The 19,807-nt window shown below is 39.7% G+C and overlaps 1 protein-coding gene across 1 annotated transcript in view; it reads right to left on the bottom strand.

Moving 5' to 3' along the window:
• Window positions 1-2,418, bottom strand: part of NPTN (neuroplastin) — a 36,934-nt gene extending 34,516 nt beyond the window's left edge. Inside the window, exon 1 of the mRNA XM_042941464.1 lies at window positions 1,932-2,418. Coding sequence (XP_042797398.1) covers window positions 1,932-2,403 — 472 coding nt within the window. The 5' untranslated portion in view covers window positions 2,404-2,418. The remainder of the gene's footprint in view (window positions 1-1,931) is intronic.
• Between the last annotated feature and the right edge of the window lie 17,389 nt (window positions 2,419-19,807).

Raw genomic sequence — 19,807 nt, 5'->3', positions numbered from 1 at the left:
GTATTCTCAGGATTGGTAGTAAGTACCCCAAAGACTCATCTTCTTCTAGCCCCAAGACATGACCTCTTAACTATGAGTCTACTTGAGTCAAGCTCCTGGAAGTACAAATACCAAATGCCCAGCCCAGTCCATGCCTACAAACTTCTGCAGGTCTTTGTGGCCATTTGGGTAATTCTGCTTTTATAAGGAAAGGAGCAGGGGGGCAGGAGAAGGAAGCGTGCAAGGGAAAAATTGTTAAATAAAAGGAAAATCGCTGGGTTAATATTCCCCATTTTCACATAGACAAGGTTTTCTTTTCCCCTTTCCAGAAGCAGGTTCTCTGATTGAACAGTGCCAGCTGCAGCAGCCTCTCCTACCTCTTCCCGAAGGCCTCTTCTCTCCATAAGCATCTTCTAAGGAACTATGAAGGACAGACAACTAACTTGCTATCTTCTATATTAAGTATATAGATAGATTCAGGGCCCATATCCTATTAATCCCTGTGTTACTACCAAATTCCTCATGAATGTGTTCTTACTATTTTTACTTACTCTTTCTAAATCAATCAGTTCTTTAAGCCAGAACTGGCTACAGGTCTGAGTTCTTAAAAGAGAAGGTGAAAACTCCAGAGGATCATTCCATTAAGTAAAGTATGCTCCCTCAATTACAATCAGGTCAGATGTGGGGCTAGAACTCTTCCTGGCCAGGAGCACTGGCTCTGTGGTGGCTTTTCCCTCCCTCTCCTTGCCTCTATACAAGTAGCAAGACACTTGCTAGAAAGAGAGGTGGCCACAAAAGTCCCTGTGCCTAATGTCTTACTTATACCTGACACAACAGATGAAGAGAAGAATTCTAAGCCAGCCGCCTAGCTTTCCCTCATCACTTAGTTGGACTTTAGTTTCTTCTTTTTTCAAAACACAAGAAAAGGCCAGTGTGAATGGCTTCCAAACTATTTCTAGGGTTGCCAGCTTCTGGGAAGAGGAGCACTGTGCCAACAGTCAGTCATCAGAGTCAAACTATCTGTGAACAGGAAGCAGATGCAACTCTGACTCTGAAACAGCATGATGGGGTTTAAAAAAAAAATACTTTGCAGCTTGTGTCACCTGGTGCCTAACAGCAAGACACATGGAGGAAATCTCAGACTACTGCTTTTAAAAGAACAGGAGACTGGATGGGCAGGACCAGTAAGGAGTGTGCTGCTGTAGTGCAGGGCTGTTATCAGAGAAGCACGTGCCACTGTTTTAGAAAAGAAAAAGAGCTGGAACTATGGAAATACCCAAGCTTACATGCCACCCAACAACCAAAACACACCATCACACCGCACCTATGGCGACATTCCCATCACAGAACAGGATGACACCAAGTCACAGTGAGGGAAGAAGCTGGGCAGACACAAACTTAAAATCATAGAGGTGAAGGCAGCTATTCAGAGAGCTTCAAACAGATGAACAGAAGAAATAAAAAGTAGTTAGACTGGGGAGAGAAACAAAAATAAAAAGGCACCAGAGAATAAATCAGCAAAAGGATAGCAGGAAACCTACTACAAAATTAAAGGGGAGGGAAAGAAACAATTCAACACTACTACCCTGGTTTAACTGCCTGGTCTTGTGAGTTTTAGGTGGTTTTCTGAGCCTCCCCAGTTCTCCCTCCCCACCTCTTCCCAATGCAGATGATTTTGGACAGGCACGGATTTCCCCAAATTCTTTGTTCCTGAGGAGAAAGACACAGAGAAGGGTTGGGGGATGAGGGAGGTAGAAAGGACGGCAAAGAAAAAAAAAGTTGCCACAGATGTTTTTATACACTACAACCAGAAGGGTCGTGGGTTTGAAAAAACGAAGACAAGGGGTGGGGTGAGCGATCATACTGGGGAAGAGGGAAAGGAAGCAGAAGGGAAGGGTCATTGGGCCACCTCTAATGACTACAGTACTACTACTGTAGGGTGCTGGACTCACTCTGAAGGACGCTTATGGTGGCCTGGGCTCGAATCCATGTTATGGAGGGGTTTTGCCTCAAGTCATTCCTCTTGGGGTCGTTGCTGGCCCTGCACTCGTAAGTCCCAGAGTCCTCCAAGGTGAGCCGGGTTATTCTCAGCACACTCACGCCGTTTGACCCGTAGGCGGTGTTTACGGTGACACGGCGCTTCCGAGCACCGTCCCACAGCTGTCTGAAAGACTCTGCCCGGTTGACTTCTGCGTACCACCACTGGATCTCTGGCGTGGGGCTCCCGACCACGTCACAGTACAGCTCAAAGGCGTCCCCAGTGAGCTTAGTTTCTGACATGGGCGACTTGACAAACCCAGCTAGAGGGAGGGGGAGCAGGAATGCAGTGACAGGCCAAGCAGAAAAAAAAGAATCAACAGGTGTTAATAGTAATTTAAAGAAAAGAAAAAAGCAAATGAGTTGCAAAGAACAAAAAGGATTCATTTTTAAACTATAAAGATATAAAGAGACAGTAAATAGCATTTCATACAAGCTTTTAGAAGAAGAACCACCCTGGGAAGCTTATGAAGCAAAGGCAGGCTAATTACAAGCTGGGGCAGCCCAGGTGCTAGCCAGGCAGAAGCAAGCCCACTGGAAAGCATTTTAGCAATGGGCCCAGTTGGTAGGAATGAGAAAGCCTCAGGTCTCAGGGAAGAGTATCTTTCCTTAGAGCACAAACCATTACCTTTTCAAATTCAGGCAAGTGATGAAAGATAAACGCAAGTGGCAGTAGTTCTATATGCCAAGTCAGGATCTCTCTTTTGGATGGGGGAATACTTTGTTAGAGATGCAATGTCTTTTGTGGGCCTCAACAAGAAATATTAACTGACCTAATATTTTTCTTGGGAATCAGGGTCCAAATTTCAACCGAAAATGTAGCATAATTCTCTCTCATACAGGATTCCATCCTGAGTTCAGCACAGACTTCCCCCACATCCTATTCTTCCCTGGGCCTGTGGCAAACAAACAACCCAGCGGTCTGTGATTAGGTAGCCTCTACCCGAATGCAGACATTCAGGCACAGGTAAATAAGACAGTCTGTACACTTCAGAGTGAGAATTACGATGGGTGTCAGCTCAGGAGTGGAACCAACAGTAGCATCAACCCAACTCATTGCCAATGGAGAGACTATACCTTCCACAATTCTGTGAGTTCATACAACTAGAAAACTCTCCCGAAAAGTGAGTCTTCAAAATAACTATGGTACTTGACAGTCTCTGTCTACGTAGTTCAGTAGCCTAGCCCCCAGAGTCCAGCTCGTAAAGAATAAGAAATGTATAATGATGAATTAAATTAAATTCTATGGTGAAGGCTAGGCCTCAACATCATTGCCAGGCATTTCTCAGGAACTAAAGTTGATGCCTATTTCCACTTGTCCAGAATTTGCTTTAGGTTACACTCCCATAAGACAAGGTGGCAATGGCAGAGACAGAGTAGAAAACCCAAGCTTATTTGAAGAACTTGGAGTGGGGTCCATAGTAAATTAAATCACAGTGCAAGCATACTCTCTCTCACCCATTTACTCTACCCAGGGTCCAGCAGCATTTCTACCATTTCAGGCAGGATTCTAGGATACAGGGCAAGAAGCTACAAGAGGTACTCTCAGTGGCTGGGCAATTTCTCCTGGGACCAAGCTGGCCCCTCTGCAGTGGTGGGGGGGGGGGGGGATCTACCCACATCAGATTAAATACATTTCAGAGGGAAAGTATGAATTAAATTGAACAGTTTTCCTACAGTCCAGAAGCCAAGGACATAATGGAGCTGCCTGAAAATGGAGGTTGCTAAGTGGAAAATTTTGTTTATATCCATAGAAGTATTTGCCTTTGTAGATATACTCCACCTTATGGACCTCAGAACCCCAAGAGAAGTACTATACTTATTCAAGTAGAGGTCAAGACCTCCAAATTCATACTAGCCTTTCAATTCATAAAACATACAAAATGTGGGGAGGATAGGAATCCAGTAACTAACAGCCTTAGACTAAATGTTCTACCTTGCAAATACTATTCTAAACTACCTCTTCAAATTGTGTCAGTTCCTTGTAAGGAACTATCTACCAGAGGCTCCAAGAAGCCAAAAAGATGTCATTCTCAGATGCAAAGGAAGTTTCAGAATTTGAGAAACGAAACACCAACCCCCAGCAATGAAAACCTGAGCTCACTTCCAGGTAAAGTGGTAATAAAGGACTAATGTCTTAATCTCAAAACCTGCCACCTGCCAACCTGTCAAAGTCGATGCCAACTAATATAGAAGGCTAGCTAAAGGAACCTGGTTCCATTCATTTTACTATTGGTTAAACCACCATGGAAAACTGATTATCAGTAAACCCCTAGGGAGCAGTAAAGAGGAGTACTCTATTTTAATCACACTCTCGATCATTAAGTGGAAATTACGAGTGCTCTTATTCTCACATTCTCTGTGAACTGGGAGAGTTTATGCCCTCTCAAACACTGATTATGCACAAATCATCCTCGACTTAGCGATGGTGTTACATCCTAATAAACCCATTGTAAGTTGAAATTTTAAGTCAAAAATGCATTTAATACACCTTAACCTATTGAATATCATAGCTTAGCCTAGCCTACCTTAAACATGCTCAGAACACCTACATTAGCCTACAGTTGAGCAAAACCATATAACACAAGCCTGCCTACTTTACAAGAAAGTGTCGAATATCTAACATAATATGTTGAATGTTGTACTGAGAATGAAAAACAGAATGGCTGTATGGGTCCAGAACAGTTTTAAGTTTATTGGTTGTTTACCCTCATGGTAGCATGGCTGTCTGGGAGCTACAGCTTGCTGCCACTGCCCAGCACTGTGACGGAGAAATGTACAGATCACTGCCTAGAAAAAGATCAAAATTCAAAATATGGTGTCTACTGAATACATTATCATTTTTGCACCATCATAAAACTGAAAAACTTTAAATTGAACCATAGTAAGTCAGGGACCATCAACTTGATTATGCTCTAGAAATCTGTTAGTGGGTTTGTTTTATATTTTTTTTCCCCTTCTGAAATGCGGGCTGACATTTAAACCTCTTTATCAATCTAGTGACCATGCTAATGTAAAGGGAATGCCTGCAAGTATGTAAAGAACCCCAAGAACCCATCCAATCCCAATGTAATCTCAAATCCCAACACCACACAATTCAAAGGTAGCCAAGAAACAGCCTGAACACAATTTTCATTGCACAGAATCAACCAAGTCTTTCAACCTGACACCACCACCCCTGGGCAAGAGTCACTTCCTAAGGAGGAAAGAATGCTGATCTGATTTAGTTAAATTTTCTATCTGAATACAGGAAAATGGGAGTAAGTAAAAAATAAATGTTCTTTGAATTAGTAAATGATATGATGTATATTTAAAAAAAAAACTTATCTAAAAACAAGATTTAAAATCCCTTAAAACACTAACAACAGACATCTATTTATGTATTCTTTGAAAGCTATTATTATTAGACATGTACATCAACAGGTAACACTTCCTAAGTATGTGTTTGTTATGTGTTGGACAATGTGGTAAGCACTTTATATTATCTCATTTAATCCTACAACAGCCCTATAAGATAAGTGCTATTAGAATACCCTTAAAGATGGAAACTAAGGCCCAAAAAAGTTAAGTACTTTGCCCAGAGTCACAAGCTAATAGTGCAAAAGTCTGATCTGGAATCCAGGTGTGTCCAAAGACAAAGCATGGTCTCCTAACACTTTCCACAACTGCAGTCAATGTCCCTTACTACAACAGAAAAAGTTTTCTGTAGCTATTTAAAAGTTAAGCATATTTTGTGTCACCGCTTAAATATAACTAATTAATAATTTCTGACTACAAAAAGCAAGGACGTGTCCACTGGAATGTGCAGCAAACTATGATCACTAACTCCTTCAAATTATAATCCTAGTAAAGAATGGACATAGTGAAACACGGGATCAAAGAGTTTCCCAAGCAACTGGGCGGGGGGGGGCAGGCATGTGTGTGTTGTGGGGGGTGTGGTGAGAAAATAAAAGAAAAGATGGTTCCAGAGGCAAGATCCCCCCCCCCCCCCCCCCCCCCCCAGTTCTAATGATTTCATCACCCTGCTCCTGAGAAGGCTGGCTTCATAGGAGGGAAGACATTAGATATGGGTGCCTGGGTGGCTCAGTAGGTTAAGCATCCAACTTCGGCTCAGGTCATGATCTCATACTTCATGAGTTTGAGCCCCACATCAGGCTCTGTGCTGACATCTCAGAGCCTGGAGCCTGCTTTGGATTCTATGTCTCCCTCTCTCTCTGCCCCTCCCCAATTGCACTCTGCCTCTCTCTCAAAAACAAATAAACATTAAAAAAAAATTTAAAAGACATTAGATGAATTTCTCTGGTATTGTGGTCAGTGGGCAAATTAACAAAGGGCAGCACCTGAAATTTTTATAAAACTTAACAGTTTACAAAGTGCTTCCACATATGTCACATCTCATTTCATTCACACAGTTTGACAAGGTTCATAGATGGGACAGGCACAGAGACAGGTTCATGACTTGCCCAAGATTGCCTGGGTAGCTAATCCTGAATGGAGATGGGATCAGAACACAGGTCTTCAGCTCTTAGACTATGGTTCTTTCCATTAAACTGTAGTGCCTCTAAACAAACCCAAGCACAGGATTCTTGATAGCTCAACATGCATCAAAAATCATGAAAACAGATCTATTTCTCCTCCTAGCAGCAAGGAAAAGAAAAAACAAAAAAACAAAAAAACAAAAACCATCTTTACACAGTATCGTGAAATCACAATTAGCAAAGGAAAGTTATTAGCCACCATCTACCTCATTATCCATCCAAAATTAGCTCCAATTCAGAAGAGAACTAGCTTGCAGCAGCAGCAGCAGCAGCAGCAGCAGCAGCAGCAGCAGCAGGAGGAGGTGGCAGACAGCTCAGACCCTGACTCACTGCCCTACCTTTCATTATCAAGGGCTTTCAATCAAGTATCTGCCCTCAACGTAAGAGCACACAACTACCTAAAGTTGGGAGGCCAATAGAAGCATCTGTTTGATCTCCAGCTCAAAGCCCATCCAGTATTTTGGGAAAAGCCTGAATTTCAGAAAAACAACTTCCTACCCCTTCCCCACCATCATCTCTATCCAATGTAATATGTAACTGGGCTCAGACCTCAAACAGGTTTGAGAAAGTACTAATAAAATACATTAAGTTCAACAATGATAAAGAGGGAAGCTGAAAGGTGGTCACTGGTTTGGGGGAAGGGAGGGACTAGAAGCTGGGGATGGAGGCAAGCAGCAAGCACAGTATAAAAAATAGAGACAGTAAAACCGGGAAAAGCGTAATGTAAAATTGCATAACTAGGGATGGGGGATGGGAGGCGAAGATGACAGCTGGGGCTAGCAGCCGGAGAAAAGGAGGAGCTCTCTGGCAGGAAAAACTGGATGTGTAGATATGTAGCAGCGGGTGAGAAGAAAAAGGGAACACAGAAGAGCAAGTTGAGCCCAATCCCAAGAAAACTGCTTTTATATATGCCCTAAGGAAGCAAAAAAACTAGCCTAGCCCCACACAAGAGAGACCATCACTGACTTTTACAGCTAAAATTCTTACTTACCTCCAGGGCAACTGCTGAACAGGTAAGGAGACTAACTTCCCTCCCTCTCTCTCAGGTGACCATTGCCTGCTTTTATCACCTTTTATTTACTTTTTATTTTTTTTTTTTTCAACGTTTTTTTTTTTTTTTATTTATTTTTGGGACAGAGAGAGACAGAGCATGAACGGGGGAGGGGCAGAGAGAGAGGGAGACACAGAATCGGAAGCAGGCTCCAGGCTCCGAGCCATCAGCCCAGAGCCTGACGCGGGGCTCGAACTCACGGACCGCGAGATCGTGACCTGGCTGAAGTCGGACGCTTAACCGACTGCGCCACCCAGGCGCCCCTTTTATTTACTTTTTAAACAGCTGTTCCCTTCAAGCCCCAGTTTACTAATTCCCTGCGGGTGGCTCAGTGGGTTAAGCTCAGGTCAGGATCTCATGGTCCGTGGATTGGAGCCGTGCGTCAGGCTCTGTGCTGACAGCTCAGAGCCTGGAGCCTGCTTCAGAATCTGAGTCTCCCTGTGTCTGTCTGTCTGTCTGTCTCTCTCTCTGCCCCTTCCCTGCTCATGCTCTGTCTCAAAAATAAACAAATCTTTTTAAAAATATTTAAATAAAGAGAAAGTGACAGCCAAGGACAAAAGAGCATTTCTCTCCCTCCCGCCCACCACCCCAAACACACTATAATATGTACCTCAAAAAGAAGAAAGACTGAGCAAGACAAGCTGATCTCTAACTGTGGTTATATGCACAGTATTTCAAATCTGCTTAAATGACCGTGAACAGCTGTAAGGCTGTATACACAGGCTGTACACATCTCACCTATCCCCACTGTTAACTTAAGAATTATTATCACTATTCCTTAACAAAAAAGGCAGTTCATAAATCCATATGCACTTATTCTGTGTGTAACCATAAAGGGTAAGGCAGGCTTGAGGCCCTGGGAGTGAATGAAAACAGGATAACCTCATTTTTTGCAGCAGGAAGGAAGTATCTGGGTCCGATCTCATGGATTAGTCTGATCTGTCGGTAGAGAAGGCAGCAATTACAAAGCTGTCACAGCTATCTCTACCAAGCAAACATGACAAAGGCTTAGGGTTGTCACCATCACTAATTTCTAAGCCATGGCCCACCCTTTATTCAGAAAGTATACCTCCAAAAGGCTAAAGAAATCTGCTCAGCATTTTAGCCAGCCTTCTGTTTTGAAGAAACAGGGATATCTAGTTCAAAGGAGACTATGTAGTTTGGCGATTAAAAGCAGCAAACTCTAAAACCATATTGCCTGGAGGTGCAATCACTAACTATATGACCTCAGGCAAGTGACCTAACCTCTCCAAACTTCTCCCTAATCTGTAGAAAGAGACTAATAATAGTAGCAACCTGACAGTGTTGTTGCAAGGATTAAATGAAATAACACAGTTTACAACAGTGCTTGGCACACAGAAAGTACTCAATACTGTTAGCTAGTATTATATGTCTCCACAGAAATAATGCTGAACAGGCCACATGCAATAGCCTTCAGCACTGCTCCACAACAGTGGAGAAACGTTACATCCAAAATGAGTTGTTGTTGTTGTTCTTCTTCTTCTTTTTAATGATTTATTGAGAAAAAGAGAGAGAGAGAGAGAGAGAGCGCGCGCACAGACCCTGACTTGGGTCAATCCCATGAACCATGAGATCATGACCTGAGCTGAAATCAACAGTCGACACTAAACCAATTGAGCCACCTAGGTGCCCCTCAAAATGAGTTCTAACTTAGAACAAACTTCTTCAAGAAATAAAAATTAACCTTTAAAATTAGAACCAGAATGGAAATACTGATTGCAGGAGGCAATGAAAAAGGAGGGAATTCTTCATCCCTTCCTACTCTTAGAGCAAACTAGAATAGGGAGAGTCATAACAGCAGTGCAGACTCCAGCAATTTGCAAATTTCCTAGAGTTATAAACCATTAAATCTGTGATATTATGAACAATGTAGGAAGTCCAAGGGTAATGACAATAAAAAGAGGCAGTATAAGATTCTCCTTAAAAAAAAAAAAAAAAAAAAAAAGTAAAGACTAAACCTACCAATTATAAATCAAACTGTTTAGTAATGATATATGGAAAGATACTGAACACTGGTCAGGCCAAACTGTAAATTCACAAAATGTAAGATTAAATGGTAGTTATGGGATTTTGGACCATGTCAGATTAACCTTAATCTCAGTGTAAGAGTGTCAGCTTTTGAGCCCATACCTCCACACCTTAAATTCTCTTAACACTGAGCAGTTTCTTCAAACAGAAATGCTGCCACCTTCTTTATAGGGTAGTTGTGAAAGTCATGTAGTTCATATGGAAGAGCCTTGTAAACTGTAAAGCTCTATCCAAATGCTATTGTAGGACAGTAAAGGCATAAGCATCTGATATGACTGATCTTCAACAAGGAATTTCATTCAGTCCTGTCAATTCCCACTGACAAGCTAAAAAAAGCATGATCTACCTAGATTCCTGGATCTAAAAATCAGTGACCTCTTCCCCCCCCCAAAAAAAAAGAGGTTCTAAGTATGTTAAAAGGCATGGGTTTCTCTCATCCCAGAAAATACACTGAAACAAAATTCTGCCATTAATACAGGGGTGTCCCAGACACCAGATTAGCCATTTGTGTCTGAACTGTACTGCTACTGAACGAGGTCAGATAAAGGTCTATGAAGCTAAGAGAGCTGCTCACCTTATAAGGAAATGAAGCATGGTTTACATCTGGGTTGGATTCTTCAATTTCTTCAATTTTAACCTCCTCATCTGAAAACTGGGGATAATAATCCCTACCTTCTTCATAAAGTCATGGCAAAATTCACATAAACAACAGTCTGTAAAATTACTTTGTAACCTATATGGCTATAAATATAATAACATAGATGGTCATTTTATGCAAGCATTTTAGTCTGTAACAAAGGATGACTTAAACCAGTCTTGGGTGTTCTAAGACTCACCCATGGGGGACAGGTGTTATCTACTCCTATGGTTTTTCTTAATTTTTCAATTTTCCAAAAGAATAAAAGCATTGAAAACCCACAGAATTTAAACATGTTCAAGTAGAAAATGACATTAAATAAGGTAGGGTTGCCAGCAATTAATGATAAAATTTTAAATTCTGGTCCCTTCTTGCATTTCTTCACGGATACTAGCCTATGACCATGAATATCCTCAAAAGGGGCTCTAACAGATTCAAAGCTCTGCTTATATGTTACTTATTAGAAAATCCTAGCCACTTAAGTCTTTTACAGACCTCAAATAAAGAGCTTCATTATTGAAGACACTCCTTGAGACTAACGTTTAGTCCTCAGTCCAAGAAGGAAACAGGCATTTTAATCTTGAACAAAGAGAGGCTAAGTATAATTGATCAGGTCCCATTTGTCTGTGATAGCAAAAGGTTTTTAAAAACTAAGGGTGCATCCAAGGAAGAAACATCATAGCCACAAACTGCTGTCAAGCTAGTCTTTTTAGGAAACTTTAGGAAATCTACTTTACTCCACAAATAGTACTCAAGCTGCTAGTACACAAAGTAAAAAAAGCTAGTTTCGCTAGCCATTAAAAACCAAGGCTATCTCATCCAAAGAAAATAGACAAACGCACGTAAATCAGCTGTATGTCAAAGGGTGATCTTACTGAAAGGTCTGATTTCAAACTGTGAAACCCTTATATATTTAAGTAAATGCTCATAAAAGTTCTCTTATTCCAATAGATTGTCAAAAATAGCTATGCCCACCCCCCTCAAAAAAACAGCTATGGACCAATCCAGAACTATACCCAAATGGAACTTTGAGGTCAAAAACAATTTCTTCTGTGGTGGGGAGAACAGTTACAGAGCATTTTAAGAAAGTATGCCTCAGTTGACCCTCCAGTGAGGATTTATTAAAGGCAAAATGAAAACGATATGCTAGAAAGGTTGAATATTCCAGTTAAATAAGCGATTCTCAAAAGCCATGGGTAATTACTAATGAAAAGCTAACCTCCACCAATTACTTTTTCTGTGAAATTTACTTGCCTATAAATTCACTATAACTTTTAATATCAAACTCACTTTCTGTCCCTGTCAACATCCAACAATCAGGATGTAAATGTTAAACATAATACAATTCATCTCATTCTTTCATCATCATATATCCCCCATAAGAATGACAAAGGACATAAGCAGTGCAAGCTGACATTCTGGATATAATCTAGAAGAGATTTTATCTGAAAGAGGTAGAAAACCGGCTTTCTTTTAAACAGCCATTCCCAGAAACCAGAGTCAAATACTTTGCACATAGGGAAATTTAATCTTTGAATCACATCCCAGAATGTTAGGTAATATAGTCCCAGTCTTCTTTTCTGATGAGTTATTTCCAAAGCATAAATAGCATATAGTGGAAACCACACTGGAAACTTTGTTATTATATGTCTAAAGCAAAACTTTTCTTAGATGGCAGAATCCTAGAGCAGCTATTCTTTAACCTTATTATGTATCAGAATTATCTGTTAAAACACAGACTGCTATGCCCCATACCAAGATTCTGAGTCAATAGGTCTGAAAGTAGGGCCGGGCATGTGCATTTCTAACAAGGTCTCAGGGGACACTGATGTTGCTTGTCCACAGAACACACTTTGACAACTAATGTCTTAGTTGAAACTGCTAAACTCATCAGCTTTTTCAAAGAGAAGGGAAATATGGGCATAGGAGCCACACAGATGTTTCTGAAACCATATATAATACTCTCCTAGAAGCTGAGTCTGATTCATAACCAACAAAGCGAATATGGCAAAAATGGTTGCTAAAAACTGTATCACTCACTACAACTTTTGCTTGCTTTGGCAGCACATGTACTCCTTATAACTTCATGACTTTTATCTTGTCTTTGCTCAACTTCTCCATCTATAAACTGTGAGCATGCTTTTAATTCAATTTGCCATTTTTTGAGGGCCTATTTACTAAAGACTGTACAGAGGAGTAATTAAAATAAAGTTTGTTTAAAAAAAAATGTAAATGAACTTTGTTCCTAAAGAGAGCTCAACCTTGAAGACATGACACAGAAAAATAATCAAAATACAGTAAACTGATAATGGTTACTTCTATAACAGATGTACAAAAGACAACAGGAACATACAAGAAATAACTAATTTTGCTGTAGGACAGGGCTGATACATGCACAGAAAACGTATGCATGTCAAAGTCTAGCCTTATCAGCTGTGTAGAAAGGAGAGATGGTTTGCTCTAGGCAAGAGGAAACAGTTGCAAGCACAAGGTTAAGAAGTGGCAGAACTGTTCTAGGTTCAGCTGAAAAAATTCAACTTTGAGTGCTTTTACATGCCAAGCACCTGTTAAGTACTCATGCTGCTCAGAAAAAATAAGATAGTCTGTAACCTCAAGACCTCACAACTGAGGGAGAATGACAAGCATCCTGCAGGCTAAGGCCTGGGGTTCTTTCCACAGAACAAGCAGTGTGACCAATCTGGTGGCAGTATGAAGGATAGATCAGAAAAAAAAAAAAAGGAGCTAGGAAACTCCTTCAATAATCCAAATGAAAAATGAGTCTGAACTAATTAAGAGTAGCTGTAGAAATGGTGAAAAGGTGATGGATGTGACAAATGTTTAAGGGAATGGGTCAACTGAAATTGTTGACCACCGGGTGGAGAGTGATACTGTAAATGGAATAAAGGAAGACGAACCAAGAGTTGGCTTTGGAGACACATACAGGATAAGCTATGCTGGTGAGTGAGATGTTCAGATGTAGTTAAAAATATGGATCTGTTATTCAGGAGAGAGGTGGAGGCTGGAAATACGCACTTGGGAATTATCAGCTTAGATGGAAGTTGAAGCCAAGGGAGGAGATGAGATCACTCATGGAGGATGAAAAAGGAACTGAGAATGGAACTTTCTACATAATTACACTTCTTTCCAAATGATTCACCACTGAATGCAATGCACTTTTGCTAGGATAAAATATACCAAAATAGGAATTAATTCCCTTCCTTTATCTGGACAACACTTCTAATAACATCAGGTAAATAATGTATTATTCTGCTTTGCAAGATGTAAAAGAAGGGTCTTCTCATGTTGTTGCTATTAATGACTCGGATACAAGGCACAGGATCCATGCCAGAAGCTCCCAAAGCAACACTAGACTTTCCTTGAGTACAGTGCCTAATGCTATTTATTCACCTTTATAAAGAATCCTTAACCTTTCATAAAAACAGCACCCATTTGGTTCCAAAGATTATCTTGAGAAACAATTTTTCTTGGGATAAAGCTAATACTTAATCCCAACCAAATTTTCTCAACTTTTAAAAAGGAAAATGTATGGAATCTCAGCCTGAAGCCCAAGATTAGACTAACTCTCACCCTGCATGCACTCCACAGTAAAGTACTGAAAACAAAACCAATATGCCACATACCAAATGAATCTAGAGGGGAAAACAAAACAAACAAAACAAACAAAACAAAACAGGAATGTAGCTCCTATTTTCATGAAGTGCTGCAATGTTTATGTTCTTTTTCTCACCTTCTGGCCCTCTTCAATATTTCTATAAAGACTAACCAGATATGAATTCGGAAAATAAAGACAGTAACACACAGGCAAATGACCACGACAGATTCTCCACTTCAACAATGGCATGAAATGGGCAATTTCCTTCCCCAATCTAGGCTCCAATGGTCTCTCAACTTAAAAAAACTGAGGATATTCAATAAAACTATGTTGTGTCTTATTTTGAATTTTTAAAAATGAGTTATGAAATGAGACAAATTTGACTCCTTCACCTATTTTACTGAAATTGCAAACTTTCCTACTACTTAAGTCATGACAGTGGCAAAATTATATGGTGAGATTACACAACAGAGACTAAGGAATATTTGGTATTACACACTTCATGGAGATCTGTATTTCTCTCCAAATTCTCAACAACTGACATAATTATAGTTCACTCCTGAAATTTCACTTGCATCCCCAAAAGGGGCATATAATATGAAGAAAGTTTTAAGCAGGGAAAATCATTCTTAAAGCAAATAAACAATTTCACCCCCACTAAATGGGAATATAACATACATTCAATCTGCTGTTAAAAGAATTAAGATCCTACTTGTGGAATTTAGTAAGCCTACTTATAAAGAAGACTATCAAGAACACTTTCTTAAAATTAAATATACTCCAGACAATGAAATATTATTCAGTGCTAAAAAGAAATGAGCTATGAAGCCATGAAAAGACATGGAGGAAACTTAATTGCATATTACGAAGTGAAAAAGCCAATCTGAAAAGGTTATATACTGTATGATTCCAACTATATGTCACTCTAAAAAAAGGCAAAACTATGGAGACAGTAAAAAGATCAGTGGTTGCCAGGGGCTAAGGGACGAGGGGAAAATGAACAGGTGGAACACAGAGGACTTTTAGGACTGTGAAACTATTTTCTATGATACTATAATAGCGGATACAGGTCATTTCATGTCTCAAAACTCCTAGAATGGACAACATTGAGAATGAACTCTAATGTAAACTATGGACTTTGAGTGATAATGTGGTATCGATGTGGGTTCACAAATTGCCACAAATGCACCACTCTGATAGGAATGGGGTATTAGTGGAGAAGGCTGTAGGTGTGGGTAAGGGCAGGGGATATATGGTATTTCTCTGTACCTTTTTGCTCAATTTTGCTGTGAACCTAAACTGCTCCAAAAACTAAAGTCCATTAAAAATAATTAAATAAACTAACTGAAAAATACTTATAACCACGTGCTAAGATTTATTTGCCCTTGGGATTGAGTACCTGATTTCAGATAAATTTTTTTTAAATGACACATAATGGGCACCTGGGTGGCTCAGTCAGTTAAGTGTCCAGCTGTGGCTCAGGTCATGATCTGGCAGTTTGGGCTCTGTGCTGACAGCTCAGAGCCGGAGCCTGCTTCAGATTCTGTCTCCCTCTCTCTCTCTCTCCCCTCCTACTCGTGCTCTGACTCTCTCTCTCAAAAATAAACATTAAAAAAAATTTTTTTAATAAAAATAAAAATCAGACATAAATGCAAAATTATCTTTGAGCAATGAAAATTCAGTTTAACCCAGACAAGCTAAGTAATATCCACCAGTCTTGTGTTTCTGATGCAAGCACAAACACATAGGGCTCTTTTCTAGTCTATAAATCGTCAGCCTTGAGATCACCCAGACTTCCACAAGACTGTCTTTATCAATGACCTCCTAACTCCACTAAACAAATATCTCAGCTTAGGGAAAAAACATATTACCCAAAACAAGACATTTCATACACCTTCATCATATTAAAGTACACAAGGCAGATATCATGCTCATGAGTAAGGCAACCACATAATTTATTATCTAAACCAGGACACTTTTTAAAAAAAAAATTTTTTTAATGTTTATTTATTCCTGAGAATGAACATGAGTGGGGGAGGGGCAGAGAGAGAGAGGGAGACACAGAATCCGAAGCAGGCTCCTGGCTCCGAGCTGTCGGCACAGACGCCGACACAGGGTTCAAACTCACAAACCATGAGATCATGACCTGAGCCAAAGTTGGACACTTTACCAATTGAACCACCCAGGCGCCCCTAAACCAGGACACTTTTAAAAGTGAAAGGGATGCTATGAATAATTGTGATGGGGCAATAGTCACCAACTGAGAATTATGGTTATCCCACTAATGGGGAACCTGGAGGTTGTACAGTGTAAAATCAAGCAATTAGAATGGAGCTATATAGATTAAAACTCCAGGTCAATTAACTTTCAATTCTAAATACAGTGTATTTGTGATTTACAAACTTTTCCCAAGAACTCTAAGCAATAATTTTCCAAGAACCCCTTTGACTGTTAAAACAACGATGTCTCAAATTTAAGTATATCTAGTCCTACAAAGCACCTCCAAATTCCTGGATTCCCACCCCGCCCCCCAATCAAAACTGGTAAGTCCTCAACCCTATTCCTCTACATTCAATATTATTTGGTAGCTATACCACCCTTGGTTAAGATAATTTCCCTACTAACCATATAAAGTATGCATATATATCCAAGCTCTACTGCCTTGGTTTCAAATGACAGTATACAAAGGTCAATGAACTCTAATATCTGCAAAAGGTAGTTCCCTACTTGGTAGTCTGAGAGTACTATCTTATCTAGTAAAATTAGAAACCCTGGTACAAAATAGGCCAAGATTATGTAGGCTAGCACTGACTCTTTCAAATGTATTATTAGGTGCTTTCTGATACTGTTTCAGAAATGAATACCAATTTCACAGTAATAAAATGCTAGACATACCAATTTAAATTGTGACTAAGAAAAGTTATAATAATGTAAAGAAATCGTTCCATTTGAGAATATAGATGTTTCATCTGAAACCTTAGTTCACTTGTGTATATAATCATAAGATTGGAATGGATGATTTGTAAAGTCTTTTCTAATGTAACAGCTAATATTCTGTAAATCTGCATATTATTAATGGTCAATAAATTGAAATACAGTATTCTCTGAATCCATGAAGATGCATAAAGCAATACTGTGCTTGAGAGTATATTTTAACAGATTATGAATTATTTGAAAACCAGAACAGGTCTATAATTTTGTATCCCCACAATGGCTTGCTGCACATATTATAGTCAATAACACCTGTTAAAAGAATGGTGAGAAATACAATTCTCATTAACAGAGGATTAAGGGTAAAACGCTTTTGTCAAATTTCAACCTATTAAAAACTTAATAGTGTACTAGTAATTAGTATGTTAACGAGTAGTACAATAAATGAAACCATATTTCTTAAATTAGTGGAGTTTTTCACAATATCAGTCATATTTCTGAGTATTGACAGAATCATAAATTCTAGAAAACTCGACTATGGTATGTTTGAATTTACCACAGATGCCCCTAGAAGTTACTGTCATTAAAAACAAAAAAAAAAGGGGGGGGGGGGGAAATCCCTAACGACTGTTTTCTTGCCATGCATCCATATCCATTAATCCTAACAAGCAAGGGAATAAAAACTGAGTTAAAAAAAATTTTTTAACATTTATTTATTATTTTGAGAGACAGAGCACAAGCAGGGGAGGGGCAGGGAGAAGGAGACAGATAATCCAAAGCAAGCTCCAGTCTCTAAACTGTCAGCACAGAGCCCAACACAGGGCTCGAACTTACAAACTGTGAGATCATGACCTGAGCTGAAGTCAGAGGGTTAACCGACTGAGCCACCCAGGCACCCCCAAAATTTGAACTTAAATAGACTTTTGAGATTTTACTTTAACAGTTGGAATTCAGCTTTCCCATTCTTTTCCAAATTAGGTAATGATGTTGCCCATCATCCATCCCAAAAGAGAAGGAAATTCAGATTTCCCTGTAAACCTCCCAGAATCAAAAACAAACAGCCTAGAAATTTCTTCTTTGGAAAGATAATCTTTAAGAAAGTCCTCTATGGAGGAAAGGGCAGAAAGCAGGACATTTTCTAACTATTCTTTAAAAAAAAAAAAAAAAAAAAATTCTAAGGGCATCTGGGTGGCTTAGGTCATGATCTCATGGTCCATGGGTTCGAGCCCCGCATCAGGCTCTGTGCTGCCCGCTCAGAGCCTGGAGCCTGCTTCGGATTCTGTGTTTTCCTCTCTCTCTCTGCCCTCTCCTACTCGTGCTCTGTCTCTCTCTCTCAAAAATAAACATTAAAAATAATTAAAAATAATAATAATTAGGGGCGCCTGGGTGGCTCAGTCGGTTGAGCGTCCGACTTTGGCTCAGGTCATGATCTCACAGTCCATGAGTTCAAGCCCCACGTCAGGCTCTGTGCTGACAGCTCAGAGCCTGGAGCCTGTTTAAGCTTCTGTGTCTCCCTCTCTCTTTAACCTTCCCCCATTCATGCTGTCTCTCTCTGTCTCAAAAATAAATAAACGTTAAAAAAATTAAAAAATAATAATAATTTAAAAAATTCTAAAAAGATAGTAACAGTTAACTGAATGTCTCTGAAAACAAATTTGTTATAACAGCATCTAACCTTTACTGATCACTTATATATGTCAAGCATAGTGAAGTGTATATTATACAATCCCATTACATTAAAATAAGGCCTATTCCTTGAGGTTGTTATTGCCATTCTACAGATATGCAGAGGCAGGATGCAGATGCTAGCAGTTATGATTCCGGAGTTCAAAACACTACACTGTTCTGCCTCACTGACAGCAATACTTTATTACAGATAACCAGACTAAATAATATCCTATATGCATTATGTAAACCAAAAACATTTTATCTCAGAATGACTACTGCACAGTGTGTTCTACTTCTTTTTCATCACTATTACCAGTTCAGGCCTTTTTCAGTATACATCTACCCCCAATTATCTAAGTTACCTATACAAAAATTCTACGTGTGCCTATGAATTTAAAAGGTCTTTGGCATTCCCAACTGTGACATTGTTTTAAGCTCGTGTTCCTAGCTAGTAAACTGGTACTTAGTGGTAGATTTCTAGTTCTTATTGGCAGATTGCCAAGGTGGTTCTAAAACCACACATACCCTGAAGATTTTCCTCCCACGGAGGGATGAAAAGGAACGGCACTTTGAATCCTTTTCCAGGCAGGGACTTAACAGCGTGGCTCTGCACTCTTCTATCTTGTGCATATCCTTGGATTTCAAAACTCAATGCATATGACAAGCAGGTCTTTCTCACAAAAAGTCTACAAATCTTGCAATAAAAATTATTTTAACTATTTTAACATTTTGCACAGGATGACTATCTTTGTGCTATTTTATAGATTCTGCCTTAAAGAGATCATCATTTCCTTTGGTCTTATGTCAACCACAGACAAATCTATTAGTATAAATACTTTAACCACTGACTTTGCCAAGTATCTACAGGACCTCTCCCAGGCAGCTATAAGACTGAGCAAGTAGATCACGAACTAAAGGTAAGATACATCCTTGTGCAAAAACTTCAGTAGTAGGTCCACAAAGAGGTCACCCATTTCATCAATTTTAAAATTCTGCTCCTCCAACCCTAAGGATTCTGGGGAACAATTAGGAATCTCCCTCTCCCCCTAAACAACTCTACTTGAGATTCTACTCGATTTTTAAATGAAAAAAAAAAATTTTTTTTTTCAGCTGCTAAAAGTTGAAAACTTAGGGGCACCTGGGTGGCTCAGTCAGTTGAGCATCTGACTCTTGATTTCGGCTCAGGTCATGATCTTGCGATTCGTGAGATTGAGTCCCGTGTCAGGCTCCCTGCTGACAGAGCAGAGCCTGCTTGGGATTCTCTCTCCCTCTCTCCCTCTCTACCTCTCTCCCTCTCTCCCTCT

This window comes from Panthera leo, chromosome B3 (genome assembly GCF_018350215.1).
Source record: "Panthera leo isolate Ple1 chromosome B3, P.leo_Ple1_pat1.1, whole genome shotgun sequence".
Taxonomy (NCBI): Eukaryota; Metazoa; Chordata; class Mammalia; order Carnivora; family Felidae; genus Panthera; species Panthera leo.
This window is presented reverse-complemented; position numbering and strand designations above follow the sequence as displayed.